We start from the raw sequence: 18,494 nt of genomic DNA, 5'->3' as shown, positions 1-18,494 counted from the left end.
GATTTTTCTACACCAGCATACATTTTCTGATACCACCTACTGCTCTACTGAAAGCATGGGAATGTAATTCGGAGGCAAGATGGAGTCACAGTGTAAAGGAATACCAGGACCAAACATAAGTGGAGTGCTACCCGCCTTTTTGAAAAAATACCTAATACAAGCAGTCTTGGATGGCCTCTTTTCAATACACAAAAGCATAAATAAGATGGTCTAAAAATATTTTAACAGTACTTCAAATTTGCTCACAAATATTTGGAAGTAACTTCTTTCACCTTTTTGTCCCAGTTTACAGCCATTACTTCAAGCATTACTGGGTATTTAAGTGGTCAGCAAGTTGACCTAATATGAGTGGGATTCAAGGCTAAATTCATCATCTTGTGGTTTTCTGCCCGTCGGCAGGTCCCTTGCACCAACGCTGTCTCCATTCTTTCCTGTCTCTGGCCATTTCTTTGAAGTCTTTATATTTTCCTATTTTTAAGTTGTCAATGAACTCCAGCCATCTCCTTCCCCTTCTTCTGATCCCTTCCACCGTTCCTTCTAAGGCTACCTTCAAAATGCCATTCCCTCTCATCAAAATGTCCCAGCCATTTACCCTTCCTTTTATTTATTTTATCCATCAACTTTCTTGCCTCATCTATCCTATTCAACACTTGCTCATTCCTTACTCGATCCATCCACCACATTCCCTCCATCTTCCTCCAAACCCGCATCTCAAACGCCCCAATCCTGTCTGTCTTTTGGGCTAAGTTATGTAGGCTGAAATGATGAAGGCCATCTTAGGTTGCTTTTATTATCTGTTTTCATTACAAGGGTTTAATTAAAATGTGAAACTCTATATATTTCATTCCGTTACTTACTTGTGAGATGAATATGTATTGCACAATTCTCACTCAAAATCCTAAAATCAATGTAGCCCAAATTAAAATTATTGGCCCACATTAGCATGAGTGGTCACACTTAATTATCATTTTAATATCATTTTACATAAAATGCAGTGCGGCCTAAAAATTCAGGTAATAACAAATAAATTAACATAGAACTACCAAGTTAACTCTGTGTTGCATAAGAATTATGTATGTACCATGGTAAATATTTAAATATGTATAGTACTTGAGATGATTAATAACAGGTGTGAGGAGATAGAAGAGAAACAGTACCACGTTGCACTACATATTCCTATCAACCACTTCTTCCTTAAACAAATCTTCCAAGAAAACTAAAGGACACCCATTTTTTTATCATGCCCAAGGCTTTTTCTTTCTTTTTTGACTATTGCCACTAATCAATGTTCAAGTGACTTCAAGTATGCCAAAAATATACTAACATCAAACCATATGAGATAACTAAATCATTAAAAGTTTTTAAAACACCTCAAGACAAGATTCTTGACACAAATGAGTACCTTTCGTATGTAAAATAAATTTATGAGCCTTAGAGTAAATAAATGGTGTTTCAATTTAACACAATATTTCAATGAGATTTCCCTATTCTTCTTGATTGAACACACTAATATTATCATATTATTTTTATGCTAAAAATCCAATAGAATACGATACATTTTGTCACTACATTAACAGGTTTGGGTAGCAGTAAGAGGCATGATCGGATGGACAGCTACTTGAATATTTCACCCAAAATAATGCGATAATGTAAAAGATACCACATATTCAGCAGGTGAGACTTGAGTTAATCAACAGACCTAGATAATTATGTATCATAATTAGGAAATGTATACTTAAAACTTACATTTAGGTTTTATGCTTCCCTTTTTAAGTTTCTAGCTGACAAAGATAGAGATGTAGCCATCAAAAGTAAGTCATATAGGTGTGCTGAGATGAGAAATATTATTACCTCAATTATTTGGGTGATTGATTAAATTATAGATGAAGTCACTGCAGTTAAGGAAAATTGGATGTTAAATCTATGCATACAGAGTTGGATCACAGATGTTTTGGAGGAAAATACTTAGCGTGAGGAAGATGTAAAAATTGTGATCTACGTAAGCTGGATTCAAAATAAATATGTAATGTGAGTGGCCAGAAATGTTATTGCTTACGCTCCTTTTCACTCACTGAAGAAGTAAAAAGGCTACGTCAGAAGCTTGGAGGAACCCTTATGACTAAAAGGATGAAAATAAAATTGCTATTACAGGAGACACCATTAAGGCCAACAGAGGAGTAGAAAGAGAACATTACGAACCTACAAGTAACATGGGTATATACTGAGATGAGAGGGTCAAAAGTTGAAAATGTGGAATTTGACGGGGAAAACCTGAGAAAATTAAGATCAAGAAGAATTTTGGAAGTTACACCAGAAGTCACATTCCCCGTAACTACCTGATACTACCCGAGGTGAGGGGAGCCATATCTAATTGTGAGGTTATATCACTACAGCAACATTCAGTACTCATGAATATAAAGCACTTTACCTTTAAAGTACCCAGCGCACATAATAACTGTGTTTGACTGATGAATTTTGGAGCATCATCAGACCACATGACATACAGGAGAGAGGTCATGAGGAATTTCGCTATCCATTGATGGGGTACCAACTGTCAGGGATGGCGCACTGCAATGGATGAAGGGAAAAAGGACGGTGTTGTTGCACTTCTTTTAGGAAGATGCTGGTAGCAATATTAATATTTTTCAGTGCAATAAACAAATAATATGCAATCGAGCAAAGCAGTGCCTCGAGTGTGATCCACTTAAAATGCACATGCCCCAGGAAGAGGCCCAGCCACAAGAATATGTTTTGTGAATTCCTCACTTCCATTTCTAAGTGCTTTTCATCATGTGCCCTTGATACTTCATACACCATCACGGAAAAATTAGTGTTAAGGATTTGCTGCTTTTTCTTTATTTATTCCGATTACTCAAAAAAAACACCACAATGTTCACAGCTTCTTCATGAGGATTTTATAGTAAATACCATTATGTGATGATAATAACCCCAGCCCACATTAGGGATGTCTAACTCCTGCAGAAATTAGTGCATGACCCTTGGTTTGACAGGGGAGGACTTTACTCCACCTACACCAAGGTCAGCAGTTCATTTTCCTGGGGCAAACATTGAAAACATTATTGGGTCTGAACTGAATACCTTCTTCTTTTCCATCACTATTACTCTACCATTCTCATATAATCTTCATAGATTGTCTCCCCAAAGAATATGTACAGCTGTCTGCTATTAGCTGTGTCCTGGCCTATATTAAATTTAAATATAAAAAAAGTCGCACACTCATTTCTACTGCATAAAAGAATGCTTTGCAGGTTACAAAAACATGAGTCATGCAAATAAGTGTCCCTTAGCGAAATGTAATATGTGAATGTGAATTCGTCACTTCCTCACAGCGATTTGTGAATCCAATCTGCTATTTAGACCAAGTGGAAGCTGATGCATAATATAGGATTTTTTTAACCCTGTTCACTCACTTTCCGAAAATCATGAGGAAAATCATTTAAGTCAGTTGCCCAGATATTTGAATTTCATGTGATTGTCTAGCAGATTATGACACAGTAATGCGTATCCTAAGAAAAAAATACAACATTCAACACAAAAGACATTCATGATTGGAACAAGGAAACTGATGCCATATATAAGATAGACATGACACTGAGCTGAACGCATATATTTGTTCACAAACAAGGGTAAGGTGGTAAGGGTAGTTCTATTTTTCCTTTCTTGAAGCCTCCACATTGTAGCTGCCAATCCACTGATAAAAAATTCTCTAAGTATTACTTCAACACCCATGTATGTAAACAGAAAAAAATGCCATGCACAATATATGTACAGTACTGACTACCACTGGGTAGGTTCAAGACTGAAAAACATGTTTAGTACTGATAAGTTTAATATTAGAAAAAAGCTGTTCGTTTAAAAAGATTCAAGGCAGAGACCAATGCTAGAAATTTCAAGGTCAATGAAACATAGAAATTCACTTTCAGACATAAGGGAAACGAATACGGTTTACCATTTCATTGGGTCCTTACGGAGGATAAAATTAAAATTGTAAGACTGAGATTTTAGAACTTCACATTAAAAAATTAAATTAACGAACGAAGGCGATACTTTGTAAAAATTATGAACATTAAACATGGTAAATGGAAAAAAAAACTTAGTACATTCCACATATTCATATATTCCCCAATCGATTTCAACGACAAAGCATCATTTTCAAGGGACATAAGGGGGCATCCATTGATTACGTGAGGCATATAGTGGTGAGGTGGTCAGGCCGATTCTCACCCAATCTCACCGGTGGGAGAGGGAAGGTCCTGGCAAGTATCACGTAATATTTATTCTGCAAGAAACCACGTAAATTACGAGAAAACTGGGTTGAATTGTGCTGGTTGAATTGGTAATCTTAATTACTAGTCTTAACTAATCTTAAATACAAATAATTACAAAAAAAAATTTAATACATCGAATGCAATCAAGTATATATTAACATATTTACACTGAAAATATGCATTTTGAACAATCTCATGTGAGATTAGAGGGAGGGGGTCAAGCCAAATCTCAAAATAATTCAAGGAGGGAGGCGGGCTCCACAAATTGCCAAAATCACCTCACGTGATTAATGGACGCCCCTTAAAAGTTTCAAAGTATTTCTTCCTACTACCCATCTCACTCCTATCCTAAACTCTCCCTCCCTCTCCACTCAAGCCCTTCCCTCACTCCTCATGGAAAAATATACACATATGCATACACAAATAAGCCTTGCGTAAAATTATACATTGTCAGTTGGCCCCCTTGAAAATGATGCTTTTTCCTTGAAATCAATTGGGGAATAGCTGCATGGAATGTATAAAGTTTGCTTCATTTACAATGCTCAATACACATTTAAGGGCCTATGATTATATCTTACAACATCTAATTGACCCCATGTGCCCTATGAAAACATAAAAACTTTATGCAATGCAATGCCGGAATGAATCATTTATGCAAACTTTCACTCCCATTCACAAATCATAGAAAAAATACCAACTTGTTTAAATATAATCAACGCCTACAGAATTGCACAATTTCAGGAATAGTATAGTTTGATGATAAATATGGACCTCTGCTATAATATACTGAAATCAGGAAATGCAATTCTCAGAACAAAAAATTCTCAAATAACTCTGGAAACAAATAAAATGGTAAATGATCTCAGACCAAACAAATTATAAGTTTATGATGTCATGTATCCCAATAAATGACTACGTTTAATTTCCTTAGGGCCATTTCCTTTACAAAACTTTTCCTCTCCTTATCTCAGCTGCCAAAAATGGCTCATGAAAATGTGGCTTTTCTCCTACTTTGCCTAAACATAAACTTCCTTTCTAAAAATGAAAGTATCAGATAGTAAGCATTAACAAATGCAAATTATTCTTTGAGAAAAACATTTCCTCATGTAGAATGTTAAAAATTCAAAGTTAAATTAGGAGCAGCCTTAAATAATTAAGTTTCAAATTACTTTCCCTACAGATTGCCAAGAATATGTTAGTAGCATCGCAAATGTTTAATTGAATTAAGGCATCTGGTTTTTTTATTTTGAGCTTATTTTCAAATTAAATGTAGGTATTAGTGGCTTTAAATTTTTCATTTGTGAAAAAATTAAATAACATAGAGTAGGTATATGTACAGATTACAATTAAATATATTTTAATACTTAAGAATTCATATCGAACAGGATTAAATTTTCCTCAAATGAGGGGCATAGAGAGTGTACCTTTCAAAATATGAGGAGAGTATGTACTCGACTGGTGGCCATCAAGTCAGCCCAGAAATGGAGAAGAAAAAAACCTTTACTCTTCCAAGCAAATCCTAAACTTGAAGTAACTTGCTAGTCAACAACTGGGACTACATTTTAGGCCAATACCTGAAGCTGCTTGATATATTTATAACCCAAATAGAGGAAAAATGTCTTCATGGTGTAAACATGAGGCATAAAGCAAACAATGGCAGTAAAACTTGGTCGAAAATATGCTATTGAACAGAAATGTCATCAAGTCTACAAAAGTGCACAGGGAGAAAATTTACAAGGATCAAATAATGCTAGGTTGGATGCAGCTCTTACAGTTTTTGAAGTATGCCAAAAATACCATAACATTTTGGAAGTGAAGAAAAACAAAATTTGCTTTGGAGATATTTTGAACATGCAATCCAAGTGCCACTAGAAATGGGTTTTAACACAAGTATATGTCCAAACAAACTGGGTAAAAGACAGGAGGATAGGATTTACAAGTAAGCCTGCTTTTAAACTCAGCAGGTGACTGGTAAATGCAGATAAAAAATTAGGAGATGCCAGCTACACCTGGAGCAGAATTTCAGATAGATTTGTCATGTAATAAATAAGTAGAAGAGAACAGATTATTGAAACCACCACAGAAAGCTGAATAGGTTATAAAAAAGTTATGAGGTTAAAATCTGAAGCGATTATCTAACTTGAGAAAGATATTTACCAGTAAAAATTAATCAAGCAGTAATTCAATAAAAAGGTTACAGGGAAGGGATAAGGGGGAATTTGAAGTTTCTGAGAGTAAGTTCATAGATTAGGACTGATTTTTAACAATTAGACATGAAGTTTGATCGGTTTTTTTCATCCATTTGGCTGACAACATTGCAAATATATGCTATTTTGGTTAATTTGACAAATGCATATTGACTAGTATTGTAGTAGCATCACTATGTAAGTACATATTATGTTGCTGCTGTAGTCCTTGAAGCAAGAGATGATTGATGAATCAGAGGAGAAATTGGTTGAAGGAAAATGAAGTTAGCTGCATAATGATTCTTAGAAAGAATTATTTGAAGAATTCCTCCAGCCATTTGCCTTGGTTCTTATTCGTCATTATCTACAATGAGAAACTGGGGTATATGTGAATTCATCTGTGGTTTCTAGGTGAAGCGTGTGGTTTTGTTGGGCTGGTTTCTTGCATTACAGCTGTAAAAATGTAGTAATTTTCATTACTGATATTTACTGCTTGCTTAGAATTTATTCTTGAATTACATAGACTTCAAATAATCATTGTCTTGAGAGTACCTCTGTCTATAGTACTGGACTTTGATGATTTTTTGTGAGGGACTGTATATAGAAAAATCACTGCCTTGTGGGAATCACTGCCTTCCTTGATTATTCTATCGATTATTCACTGTTAGGTACAAACGAATTTCAATTTGAGAGCTCAATAAGCAATAAAGGTTCTATACCATTGCATTTATCTCCTGAATAAAATAAGAAAATAGAAATTTAAACTTAAGAATCTACAATTCTTTTCAAGGAAGGATCTTCCAACATAAAGGCAATGTGTACTCACAGACAGTGAAAATTAGGCAAAATGAAGAACCAAGTGATTTTTTGCCGATGTGCAGATTCATTCCTGAGGCATGATTAATTTGACAGAATTTCCCATCAAATAATGTTCTGTTGCAGCTCTTTTCCTGCTCCCTAACACATAATTATATCAATGTGCTGCATCCATGATTTTACTTGTCACTGCACTAACAGCATCATATATTGCTGGCAATTTACAACGGAATTTTCATGTAATTAATAAGGACTATTTTCCTCTAGCATGAATCATGTCATCAAATGGAAAACATTAGGAAAGGATTACGCATTAAAAATTTATTTATGTTCGGTTTGCAAAGTAAACTAACTTCCTCCAATATAAAAATAATGAAAAATTATTCAAAAAGGAAAATTATCAAATAAATGTCACCAAGGATAGAGGAAAATCGAAATTTCATGAAATTTTAGATAAGCATTAATAATGCAGGAAGGGTTTACCTTATATATATATGATAATTTGCCATCAGAAAAATCATTTATGGTAATGGACTTGGCAATATTAAGAAATATATAAAAAATCAAATTAAGAAAACAGTGGAAGAAAATATACATATAGTGTAAAGGTGCAATTTGTTGAAGGAGATTTTAGCAAAGTGACAAGAGGTGACTAATGACAGAAATATGTATTAAGAGTGTTGAAAAATTCACAGTTGCTCACTAAGAAATAGAGAAAATTAGGAAAGTAGCAATTTCTAAGTATCTGATTTGAACTCTCAAGCACATATCCCATGTAAAATATCACGGCTACATTTGACAACTAATGAAAATAAAATAGCAAATGAGCCAAAAGAATAACAGCAATTATGCTAAACAATGCTTTTAAACTGATTCTTGACTCATTTTGTCATTCACATGCCACGATGAGTCACTTTTTGACAAAAAGTAAATATCTACGAATGAAAAATAGGAATTTGAGATGTATATAGCTTGAAAAAGTGTGCAATATAACTGCTGACCTCGCCCATGAAAAGAAGCCCTATGCGAAATAGGGGACTGTCGCAGAGAAAATTTCCAGTCCTGAACATCTCCATCAGGTAAGAAGCCAGCTACAGCCATTGCTTGTGCTTGTGCCAACTTGAGGCCACCTGCAATTCGGCTGAAACTGCGAGAGGAGGTGGTGGATCCCTGAGTCCCTCCTTGCCAACCAATACAGCCGAGACGGAAGGAGGAGCCTCCGGCCTGTGGCAAACGTCGAGGTGGAGGGGTTGGTGGGGTAAGTTCTGGACCATACTCATCCTGTGGGCTGTAAGGGGGATTGGGGTGGTTATTAGTGGGCTACTACAATTCAAAAAACCGTGCTTTGTTATAACGTTTGGTGGTGAAACACAGGAAGAGAACTTGAAGAGTGAGTGCGTGGTAGTAATCAAAACCCTCATGCTGATTAGTGAGTTGAAAAATTTAAAGATTTTTATTCTTACCATAATTTGGGTGAAGAAACTGCCCATCAGATTTTCTGAAATTTACACAAAAAAACTAAAGTAATATTTAAGATAAAAATAAATAAAGAATAGCAAGAATGTCAAGTCGCAGTTTAGAAAGGTTTCTTTAAAGATGCTTTACTATTTAGGAAGCCCTCCCGGTAATTTTTCTCTAAAGATAATACTAAGAGCAAGCTCATGAGAGAAAAGCAAAAATTTGGAGAGTAAAGTTCTAAGAGTTTTACTTTGTAAACAAGGAATAATATGAAGAGAAAATGACAAATAAAATGTGGAATAAAAATGAGACATGCTACATAAACAAATACATACATTAGCTGTTGAAGTAAGAGAAAAGATGACTTACTCAATGATTTGATACGGGCTGTAGGACTTCTCCGGATCCCCATTTGACACTCGCAATGGACGAAGTGGAATAGTCTCTTCCTCCTTTATCGCTGTGGGGTCTTGCATGGATATCACACTAAAATATAACAAAAGACAATATTTCTTGTTAAATAAAAGATGCAAAATAATTAATTTTCAATAATGTAATTAAAACTCTATTAATTAATTATGATCATCAAAAGGAGTGCAAATAATGAACACACAGAGGACCACCTCAAATACTTAATCACTGTTTTCAATTTAATTGACACTGTACTTAATTTTGCCTTAAAATAAAAAATGCCTCAAAATGTGAACAGTTTACCATATTCTGCAAGAAAATGGACCTGAAAGAGTCCAATAAAGGTCCTCAAAATTTTAAAATATGATGAATATGCTCATGATTGGAATAACTTCAGCAATCATCCTATGTTGGAGTATAAAAAAATTATGCTAAGCCCAGTTGAGATTAAGATGAACAACTTAATGCATAGCAAACTGATGGAGTACATTTTAACAGTTGTTGGCAGAAATCATTATACTAGCTTTGGTTGGTGAAAATTTTTAGAGAAATAAATTTAAATAGCAGTAGGCTGATACATGAAATTATCATAAAAATTCTAATAGGATCAGTGCTAAATTTGTGAAAAAAGAATTGCTCAGAAAACAAGGAAATAATTGCTATGGAAATGGTCCATGAACCATGTTTGTTGTACATGTTTTTTGAGCATCAGATTGTGCTTCCCAAATTAGGGCCCATGCTTGGTGCCCTACAATGCTACATGATCAATTTTTCATTTGAAACATGAAGAATCTGATAAACAGTGAAGGTAGGACGCACATAGCACTTTCCAATAAAAACCTAACATGAAGGATGTGTAGTCCTTAGAATTTAAAAATCAATCCACCACAAGTAAACACTCAGTAATGTATCGCAAGTTAATCAGAAGTTATTTTTTTATTATTCTACTTAAATTTTCTATTCATAATCTCCTTCTTTATCTCAGTGCAAAAGTTTTGTTTAGACAAAAATAAGTAGATAAAAGTAATAGAATATTGACCCACTCTCAAATAATGAAAATTTTAAACAAGTAAAATGTACCTTAACTTAAATTTAACCTCAAAAACTATAGATTAAAATACATAATTATGCATATTTTTAAATCACTAATTTTGATTGAAAATTTTTGAAAGCATTAATCTTAAGCATTAATGCATAGCACCCACAATGTCGATGTTACGAGGATTAAAATAAAACACTATGAACAGTTAAAATCCATGCAAGGAAAAGTCAACAGATATACCTTCCAAGTTGAGGCACAATGGCATTTTTCAAATTTCCAAGGTGATTCAAGCCATCGACAACTTTTTGAGAGTTGTATGGTAAGTAGTCAATGGAGTTTGTGGGCGAAACCTGGCATAATGAGAAAGAAAACACTGGTAAGACAAATAAATAGTCAAGTAGTTTTAATTATCTAGCAAACTACTAAAGTAGCAATACATTTAAAATCATACAAAAATAAAAAGCACTGATTAAAGTTTATGAGGCTATCTGTGTGTACCTGATGATTTTTTTAATGGGAGAGAATCCCATTTGCTTAAACTCTGCAACATTCTGAGCCAAAAGACAAAATAAAGTAACATTTAATGTGCAAAACAAAATGCCTACCATGATTTAGTTATAAAGTATGGAAAAGTTGATAACAGCAATGCAAGAAACATTAATAAACATGTTGACAGAGCAAGTGATGGAATAAATTAATGAATGTATATACAACTGAATTAATGAAAGCAGCTTTATGATTTTAGTTTGTGATTTAAATATATTATTTTATGAACACTACATCTTCAACAGGAGAATAGTCACTACCAAAACAATTATTACAAAATAATGAATAAACATTTTGTACATAATAATACAATACTTAATCTAAAGATCTGTCAAATAAGTCCAAAAATAAAATAAAATATTTAAACAACTAAAGAGAAATATTAGTTGAAATAAAATTCACATTTTCAAATATCTGGAGCTACAAACTATCATATCAAATGAATTAGTAATGCTCAGAGTTATTAAAAGCAAAAAATTACCAAATACTCCTACAGATGTTAACATTAATGCTGCTAAGCAATTAAAATGAAATACCTACAGCATTATCAAACTTTCTGAACTAGCAAACCCTGGAAGTTATATATTACATACTTTCTTTCAGCTCTTTAGCAGGGCCAAAGTGCATTTGTAATCATGGTAATAGTTACTCATGCTTTTTTCTAGAACTGCCATTAAAATTCATCAGCTGAGAAGCAAGCTGCAATAATTGTACAGTCAACATTTTTTTAAGTGCATCGATGCCACAGTTGCATTTAAATAATGAAATTAGAAATAAAAGGGACAACACATGTTGATCATAGGCAAAAATTATATTCAAAAAGTTAGGCATTAAAATGGCATTCATACAAAGCATATGTGCTAAATATCTGATTCAATTTTAGTTTACCCATTCTTACATATAAGTGTCACAGATCATCAACAACATGATAAGAGAGCACTTTACAATATATTTATGGCTTATATCATGCCTTTTAGGTCTTTCCACTTCCCTACTAGTGCATCTGAACATGAGGTAAAAATGTACGTATGTACATTTATATATTAGACCATCCTGAATGAGAATGAAATGCAGTCAAGTAATTGAACAAAGGAAAAAATTAATTCATGATGAAAAAGGCATTACACCAGGTACACCCAAGGCATCCAATTTTGTACTCCTAATATCACAACTCACAACAGTTGTTCCATGCTCAGTTCCACAGGAGTAATGAAATGAGCTTGGAACTCGGAAAATAAAAGATAAAATGATTTCTATGTAACTTCAACACATTCATTCCATTAAAAACATTTTAAATCTTCTCATTAAATAGTAAACAGCATATTTTTAGGGAGCGAAATCATCGCAAAAGTCGCATTCCCCTAGTAAGAAATAAATTGTACCATTTCGGACCATGAGAAGTATTGAATAGAAATGTAAAAATCAAAATTCCAGGCACATTATTGATGTATTCAACCAGTCAAAAAATAATTGGCTGCCTAATTTATTTTTACACCAATACACTCAAAAGCTAACAGGCAATATTGAACTGCAGAATTATATCACCCACATATCAAATTTGCAACAGCTAACAAACTCACACAACCTTGTGCAGAATACACAATCTGTAAAGATTCAAGTTTTCCTCTAAAAGATATGTCACTTAAATTTTTTCAAAACTAGCTCATCAATGACCTTAGCAGTGCAGGGCGATGCACCAGAAATCTTTTGACAAATAGCCTAATAAAAATTTCGGCTAGAAATAGTTTGATTCCACACATAAATGGCAGAAATTAATCTATTGGATTCTGCGTCACATAGCTGGCATTTTAAAAAGTGTATTTGAGTAGTAAATTATAAAATTTTTTGATAATTTGTATATAAGTGCGTGAAGATGGTCAAATGATAAAAAAATCATTTTTTATCATTCACTCTTATGATTGATAACTCCTATTGACATTTTACATTGTACCCACTACATTCAACCATAGCAGTTTTTATACTACAAAGAATCTGGCATTAATTATGTTTTCTGCACGCAATACAATGCATCACTCAGTAAAATCATAAAAATAATATATTTCATTGTTAATGTTTGCCAATCATTAATATTCAAAAAGGGATACAAAATTTCCTGCAAATAAATACAAATATTTAAGTAATAATTAAAATTTCCAACTCAAAAATAAATTCAGAACCTAAGTGTAGTTGAATTGACCATTAATTAATAAAGCATGCATACAAATCTTAAACAGACCGTACATACTTTCATAAACCAAATGTATACAACCTCTTAATTAAACAGCTAATCCCTTCCAGCAATATTGACAGCCATTAAACACAAAGTATGGCATTGCGATGTGGCAAAAAATACATTTTCCTCATATTAGCAATCTTAGGAGTATTTTAAAATTTGAAGGAATACCTATATGAGAAGCTCACCTCAAAATAATTATACACAGGTGAACAAATTTTACCTGGGCACTGTCCAAACACAATCATTCCTTCAAGTAAGCATCGACAAAATATTCTAAAATCCAGAAAAATCATACATACATGCACACTAGAGCCTTTGAAACATTTGCTCGATCATTATTTCCTATTATTTTAGAGTAATTAGGATGTGTATGCTGACATAATAAAAATGATGAAAGTGAGCAGTGAATGGAAGCAGTAACATTTCCTGTAAGGACCTGAAACTCCAAGCAGGATTGTGATTTACTATTACCTCAAGAAAATTGATAAAAGATGATAAAATAATAAAACCCTTAATAAAACTAAAATTAGAACAAAAAGATAAACAGGATTAGCATTACAATTCATACTAAAATTTACACCCAATCAAAGCATTACAATGTAAAAACCTGAAAACATGTACCTGCATTTTTCATTAAAACATATTAAATATTTTTCAGAATAAATTTTTTATACATACAAATATTGTCATAATTTTGATAGCTTATGTTATGGAACATGCCCCTACTAGTTTAGATGATAGTCAATGAGTGAACTCAACCAAGAAAGTGCTAAGCTGCAGACAGCTAGCAGACAGTTGTCCACGCAATTAGTGGCAATGCGTAGTGGTCTTGTAACCTAACTTAGAGCTTGCTTGACTGAACTCACATTTTGACAAAGCAAACAGTTAGGTGGGCATGTGGGACAAACTGGATCGTGAATGCAATGCAATAACATTCAGCAGAAGATACATTTGGTGCACCTGCATCATTGACGTACTATCTGCATTTTAATTGAACAACTTTATTCATAGTCTTTTACAGGAGCTATGGAGCAGCTTGTCTAATTGGTGTATATTCAAAATATCAAAATATCCCAACATGTTTTCCAAGGTTCCCTTAAATGGAATTCTAATATAGAATTAAAATATGTAAGTCGAACAAATACTGTTCATACAGACTTTTTAACTTTCTTAAAACTTAAAACTACCACCCAGACTTAATACTGAAAAATCGAAAAATATTTTGTGGATTCTATCATTTTTCTATCCTCATAGAAATTTAAAAAATTGAAATTAAAAAATCCAAATTCAACAAAACAACATCTCAAATATAAGGAAAAACTGCAATTATCTGACCTTACTAGTGCAACAGTATGGTACTAAGTATTATAAAGAATGCTAACTATGCATAAGTTACATCAGCAAGAATCACTAAAGCAGTGCAGGCCAGAATGTCAATTGCAACCAAAACTTAGGAACATGAGTCCAGGTAGTTTTATTTTTTTCAACAGAGCAGTCAATGGGTCAATTCAACTATTTATTCTGCAGCAAGGCCCTATATGCATCCAGTAACTTGATTTGAAATAATTTCAGTGAAAGAGTAAAAATATAATTTGCTTGGAAAAATATAGTAGCATGACTCTCTGTAACTTTCATACAATATTTAGCAGTACTAATACTTTTTTTAAGATATATTTCTTCTATTTCATAGGAAATTAAACCTATATAATGAAGGAAATAAGTTTTTTGTAATATGGAAAAAAACTAAGGATGAGTCGGTTCTTAAATTTTTTCGGTTTTCGGTACGGGTCCTGTTCTCCCCCATCAGTTCTCCGTTCTCGATACTCGGTTCCAAGGAACTCTTATTATCTGAATTAATGGCAAATTTAAATGAGCAACCACAAGAAATTAATGAAATTATTTACACTAAAGACGTAAATTACCTACGAATGCTCTATAAAAAAACTTAATATCGTCTCCATAATTTTATTTGCCAAGCAAAAAAGTTTAAATAACACATTTTTAAAGAATGCATGATCGACCAATATGTCACATTACATCAGTCAGGCACTGGTTCTTTCTCCAGGTTTTGATTTTTAAAAATTCAAATTTCCACCCTATCTGGGTCTAGTCCATTATTTTTTTGGCAGAAATATTGCCCACAGTACTAAACAGGTGTTCACTGAAAACAGTGGTGGTCAATGTTGATTTTGAAGGGCCGCGTTAACATGCTAGGAGCACGGTTTACATTCTGCATAGCATCAGGATCAATAGTGAAACCCCCTCAACATCTGACGACATCATCCCTAAATTTGCTGTAACTTGTGAGTCAGTTCAAAATATATTCTGTATTCTGCGATGTAGCTTAAATTGTTACTTTAATTGACAACTTATTCGCATGCTTCATTGTCACAGTTCTTGCAACATCATCAATTAACTGCTCAACACGCTGGTACAGCAACACCATGGATAAACTCAGCGGCTGTGAGCTAACGCAAAATTGTAATGCAGTGTTGGATTCTGCAGGATAACAACACCTTTAGATGCCTTGCATAGGCTTATCAACTTACGAACAAATTCTTGGAACGTATCTTGCTCCCATGTCAAAGAATTACTGTATATGTACATGATTCAATTGTACGACTACTTTCACATGAAATGAATTTTCCACCGGCTGCCATTCACGGTATGGCACTCGGCATTTCAGAGAGTCGTCTCATCTGAAAGCCACATGAATTTAACGTGAACGGTGGCTGGTGAAAATTCATTTTGTCAGAAAGGTGTCAATGTAGCATTGAGTGTATTTCACGCCGTAGACGGCCCATTGCCGTGCCGTCAACTGTGCGATTCGACTCGTTTAAAGACATCCAAAGAGACCGGTGGTGTGTTGGTGTCAGACCAACGTTCTGGCAAGCAAAAAGGCTTAATAGTCAAACAACACTCTTGTTACTCAATTTTGTTGCCTCAAAATTTCGATTATATAAATTCGTAACCAAAACAAATAACTTGTAATTAAATGTAAATAATAACTTCAAAACACAAAGAGTAATATTGCACTTCTAAAAAAAGTTAAGGAAAGTGCGTCCTGGCACTGCTAATTTTTCCATGATGCCACTGATAGAGACCAATGGTGAGTAGAAAGAACGGTGCCATATCGTGGGCGGTGGCAGGCGAAAAGTCAGCTCGTTTGAAAGCGGCCGCAGCTATGGAAATTTTACAATGTTGGCGAGAGAGACAAATTGCGAACCCTTAAATGCATGTGTTAGCCGGCATCTCTCAATAGGAAAAAACATGGACGCCATGCAATCGGAAAGTAATAAAGGCATTTTTCTTATCTTTTTTTCACTTTTTGGCCTTGAATACGCTGCAGACCATTTTGGCTTTGGGCGCCAAATTCAAATCCTCGCAACTGTTCTGAGCCCGTTCCAAAGTATCGGCTTTATGCGATCAGTTCTCGGTACCGGTTCCACAGGCCAAGAACCGGCAGAACCGAGTACCAGAACTGACCCATCTCTAAAAAAACCTCATCTGTGCATAGTCTAATGTTAATCAATAATTTTTCTCAAATTTCTCTTAACAAATAGCGTACATGAAAGACTATCAAATATGCATATGGTACAGATATTGCCTGGGAGGCTCCCTTCAAAAAAATTTTAATTAATCCCAAAACCCCCATCAAATACATCCCAAAAGGTCATAATTCCTTGCAATTAAAAATTAGAAAATATGGATAATCTATGGAAAAGGAATATGCCTAAACCCTAATGGTGAGAAAACCACAAAATTCTAGGGATATTGGCAAAACATCAACCTGTGGGCTTCACTTCAAGTTTTATCATTATGTACAAACTACCACACACCACTGAGCAAAAACATATCCTTATTCATCCCAAATGACTGATAAGTTTGGAGATGAAAATAAATATTAACCATCCCATACATTTGATACCAGGAGGAATTTGAAAATTGTTAACCACTTATAAAATAGTTTGTGTTTATACAGACACCATAAAACATATTTTTAATTTATTCTAATAGAAAACAATAGGAATAACCAGAGTTACATGATCTGCTGGGACCTAGACTCAGTTTGAAATATCCAAATTTGTATGTACCAAGAGTTTGAACCAATTTTAGCTATTCATGCTTCCTCCCTGGAATCTAATATCTTTGGTGCCTTCAAAGAACACAGTTTTTTTATCGCTAAGGATTAAATCACGGTATCAGCATATGGGTACAGCCTATGCATATTATTTTCATGGTGAATAACCTACTTATTTTATGATTGAAAAAAAGTCTAATGTTAAGAGTAAGTTGTCTTTCAAATATGTGCAAGAGCATAAACATATAAACAAACAACATGCAATTCAACAGTAGAAAGCACTTTTGACAAGAAACAATCCATAGAAACTGTAAGGGATGCCATCAAAATGTCGACACATGTTGCTGCTAAAAAGCGACAGAGTGGCCAAAACAAGCTAATTTGGGAACCTTCTGGGTACATGATGTGTCTCAGCCATTCCCTCTCAAGCTGCTGGACACCCCTCCAATCTCCTTTCCCTTCTCAGCACATATTTTGTGCCTGAGTTGACGTCACCCAGGGCTGAGATTGAGGAATCCCATGCCTCAGCCTGAAAAACACAACCTCCACAAGTGGAGTGCCTATTCTTTGGACACTGTTTGACAAGGGGTTGACTAAAGAGGTCTGACAAACTGTGTACTTTGCTGCAATTAAAATTAGTGAAATACTTGTCGCCGCATGATCAAAATGGAGACTACATAATGTACTACCATGACAAAGCCTCAAACTCTGGTCCCCAGGGTGAGAGGCAAAGACGCTCACCACTACACCAACCGACCCATCTGAGAGGGGCTGCGTTATTTTGGGATTATATTACACTTGTTAAAAATACCGCTCCAAAATTAATTAATTACAGCCAAACTAAAGCCCATTCAATGGAACCACTATCAGTTCAAAGATGTGTTCGCTATTCCGAATGCCATAAAAAATACGGCATTGAAAAAGGCGGAGCAAGGTACGTGGTCTCTCCTTATTAGTAAAGAATGCTGAGGAAAATGGTGATTACGGCTATTTGTGGCAAAAATAAAAGTTCTATTCTAATATTTTCAAACTGAATTATAGGCTAGAGTTAAATAGATAATATTAATGCCTATGTTTTTAATGGAAATGAGCAAACACCAGGATTAATTTTTTTCAGCAATATAAAGTCCATGCACAACCTGATATGAATAGCTTCTGCTGGTTTCGTCATTCCATACAAAATGCTGTGTTTCATAACAGAAAATACTTAAAGATTGAATTATAATCCATGAAAACACAGTCCATTCCGTTCATATTCTGTCCATCACCCTCTGCTTTCTCATTCCTCCATACAATATCAGTAACTTCACAGGGTCAGGGTTTTGGTACATTTTAATGCAATCTTTAGATGACTCCTGAGGTTGAACGTAAAGCAATACTTATATCAGTTTCTCTGTTGACTGGCAAGTGATCACAATTTTTTAAATTT

The 18,494-nt window shown here is 34.2% G+C and overlaps 1 protein-coding gene across 1 annotated transcript in view; it reads right to left on the bottom strand.

Moving 5' to 3' along the window:
• LOC124171523 (muscle calcium channel subunit alpha-1) overlaps positions 1-18,494 on the bottom strand; it is a 287,447-nt gene that overhangs the window by 22,651 nt on the left and 246,302 nt on the right. The window contains exons 39-41 of the mRNA XM_046550696.1: positions 10,443-10,552; positions 9,119-9,235; positions 8,293-8,579 (exon numbers count right to left, since the gene is read on the bottom strand). Coding sequence (XP_046406652.1) covers positions 8,293-8,579; positions 9,119-9,235; positions 10,443-10,552 — 514 coding nt within the window. The remainder of the gene's footprint in view (positions 1-8,292; positions 8,580-9,118; positions 9,236-10,442; positions 10,553-18,494) is intronic.

This window comes from Ischnura elegans, chromosome X, assembly GCF_921293095.1.
Source record: "Ischnura elegans chromosome X, ioIscEleg1.1, whole genome shotgun sequence".
Lineage (NCBI taxonomy): Eukaryota > Metazoa > Arthropoda > Insecta > Odonata > Coenagrionidae > Ischnura > Ischnura elegans.
Note: the sequence above shows the minus strand (reverse complement) of the source record. Positions and strands in the feature narration are given on the sequence as shown.